This window comes from Coenobita brevimanus, chromosome 70, assembly GCF_032717465.1.
Source record: "Coenobita brevimanus isolate Jiangsu-jjx chromosome 70, ASM3271746v2, whole genome shotgun sequence".
In the NCBI taxonomy this organism is placed as follows: domain Eukaryota; kingdom Metazoa; phylum Arthropoda; class Malacostraca; order Decapoda; family Coenobitidae; genus Coenobita; species Coenobita brevimanus.
The window spans coordinates 308114-310891 of record NC_137023.1 but is presented as its reverse complement, the minus strand read 5'-3'; the positions used below and the strand labels follow the sequence as shown (position 1 = coordinate 310891).

Here is a 2778-nt window from a genome sequence, read left to right as displayed (position 1 = left end):
TTTACTAACACGCTGTATGGCTGTGGGCGGAGGCACGTCTCAGGCCACCACTCCAGCTGTACGGTCGTAACGGCAAACACTCTTTACCAACTTGTTCATCTTCTGTCAGTAACTTGATGTATTTTTACCCGTATATTGAACTGCAATGTGCTGTATAGCTTTCACTCAGTCTTTCTTTCTTTAAAGTTCCTAAGTAAATATGAGAAAAACTATTTCACTTGCCGACGAAATATTGCGAGGGGGACAAGGAAAGAGGAGGAGAAGGAGGGGGGCAAGGGAAAAGGAGGAGGGGAAGGGGGCACTTTCCTTGTCCCCTCCCCCTCCTACACTTTCCCTCCTCTTTCCTTGCTCCTCTCCCCCCTCCCCTTTTCTTGCCCCTCCCCCTCCTACTCTTTCCTTGACCCCCTCCCCTCCTCTTTACTCCTCCTTCTCCTTTTTCCTTGTCCCCTCACCCTCCTCCTCTTTCCTTGCCCCCTCCCCCTCCTTTTTCTTTGTTCCCTCCTCCTGCTCCTCTTTCTTTGCCCCCTCCCCTCCTTCTCTTTACCCCTCCCCTTCCTTTTTCCTTGTCCCTCCCCTCCTCCTCCTTCCTTGCCCCCCTCTCCCTCCTCTTCCCTTAGCTCTCTCCCCTCTCCCTCCTCTTCCCTTGGCCCCCTCCCCTCCTCCTCTTCCCTTAGCTCTCTCCCTCCTCCTCCTTCCTTGCTCCCCTCTCCCTCCTCTTCCCTTAGCTCTCTCCCCTCCTCCTCTTTCCTTGGCCCCCTCCCCTCCCTCCTCTTCCCTTAGCTCTCTCCCTCCTCTTCTTTCCTTGGCTCTCTCCCCTCCTCCTCCTTCCTTGGCCCCCTCCCCTCCTCCTCTTTCCTTGGCCTTCTACCCTTCTTCATTTTCCTTGGCTCCTTCCCCTCCTCCTCTTTCCTTAGCCCTCTCCCCTCCTCCTCTTTCCTTGGCCCCCTCCCCTCCTTCATTTTCCCTGGCTCCTTCCCCTCCTCTCTCCTTGGCCCCCTCCCCCTCTCCCCTCCTGGCGGACGGTACCAAACAGCATCTTTTGTCTGATTTATTATTAAGCAAGTATATATTTCATTTCAGATTCGTCAGTGATGTCCAGAAAGCGGGTGTACAAAGAAGAATTCCATGACATTGGGTTTACGCTTCTCATCGATCGTGGTGTCGAAAAACCTCGACGTGTTAGATGTGGGGAAGTGCTCAGCCATGAGTCGCTTAAAGAAAACAAGCTCCAGCGCCATCTCCACGGAAAACACCCGACGCTGGCGGGGAAAGACCGCCAGTATTTCAAGAGGAAAGAACAACAACTGCAGCGTCAGCGGTTGGACACCCCTATGAACACAGGAGTGTATTCTGTTCGACAAGCAACAATTGCATCCTATCTGGCTGCAAAAAGAATTGCTAAGTGTAAACAGCCACATACAATTGGGGAAAAGTTGGTGAAGCCAGCAATCCTTGATGTGGTTTGTACTATTTGCGGAGATGATGCGGTGAAAAAAAAAAAAAGTAAATAAACCATTCCATTGCCAGACAACACAATTGGCCGACGGATTCAAGGGATGTCGGAAGCCATCAAAGAACAGGTAGTGGCTGCCATCAAGGAGAGCGGAAACTTCAGCTTGCAGTTGGATGAGTCAACTGAGGTCAGTGACGAAGCACAGCTCTTGGTATATGTGCGGTGCCAAGGGAAGAATGACATGAAAGAGAACTTCCTGTTCTGTACACGACTGGAGACGACAACAACAGGTGAAGATCTGTTCAAGTTGGTTGACAGCTTCATCAAGAAAGAAGGCCTCAGCTGGGATCAGTGCTTCAGTGTGTGCACGGATGGTGCACCTGCAATGCTAGGGGCACATCAGGGTTTCACCGCTAGGGTGAAACAAGTCAACACCGCAGGGATAGTGACTCATTGTCTGCTCCACCGGGAAAACCTTACCTCCCGGAAACTGTCACTTGAGCTTAACTCTGTGATAAAAGATGTGATTCAAATAGTGAATTTTATTAAACCATCAGCTCTGAATTCCAGGCTGTTCAGTCAGATGTGTTCTGATATGGGTTCGGAATATGAACACCAGCTTTACTACTCTTGTGTCAGGTGGCTGTCCCGAGGGAAAGTGCTCCAGAGAGTGTTTGAAATGCGTGCAGAGGTTGAAATCTTCTTGAACGAGAAGAAACATGCACTGGCATCAAGGCTTGCAGAACCAAGGTGGTTGCTTAAACTGGCATATCCAACAGACATATTTACAGTGTTAAATCTGCTGAATATATCCATGCAAGGAACAGAAAAAACTCATCTCTTTGTGTCAGAAAAGCTCAAGGCATTCAAGGCGAAACTGAGGTCGTGGAAGGGAAAGATTGAGCGGGGGAAAACTGCATCCTTTCCACTCTTGAACCTTTTTCAGGAAGATGAAGACGTCACGCTTGTGGACGAACAAAGTGTATTGATGAGCACCTTGAGAAGCTGAGTGAGGAGTTTGACAGATATATTCCGGATGAAGAGTTGCATGAGAAATACAAATGGGTGCGCAGACCCTTCGATGTCCACGTCGAACACCTCTCAGAAGAAGAGTCTTCCATCCCAAATCTGCAAGAGGAGCTCATCGAGGTGCAACATGATGAAACAGTCACTAGCAGTGTTCTGGACTACTGTGAAGGAGAAACCAGTCCTCGGCAGTGAGGCTGTGAAAGTGCTGTTGCCGTTCGTTACAACCTATTTGTGCGGATCAGGGTTTGCATATCTGGCTGCCATCAAAACGAAAAGCAGAAATTGGTTGCAACCTG

The 2778-nt window shown here is 49.7% G+C and overlaps 1 protein-coding gene across 1 annotated transcript; it reads left to right on the top strand.

Moving 5' to 3' along the window:
- The first annotated feature begins 1556 nt into the window (after positions 1-1556).
- On the top strand, positions 1557-2462 carry LOC145406331 (zinc finger MYM-type protein 6-like). The gene has a single exon (XM_080277493.1). The coding sequence runs from the start codon at positions 1557-1559 to the stop codon at positions 2460-2462; it is 906 nt and encodes a 301-aa protein (XP_080133619.1).
- Positions 2463-2778: the final 316 nt, after the last annotated feature.

Coding starts and splice junctions, on each gene's coding strand:
- LOC145406331 (XM_080277493.1), top strand. CDS start 1,557: ATGTCGGAAGCCATCAAAGAACAGGTAGTGGCTGCCATCAAGGAGAGC.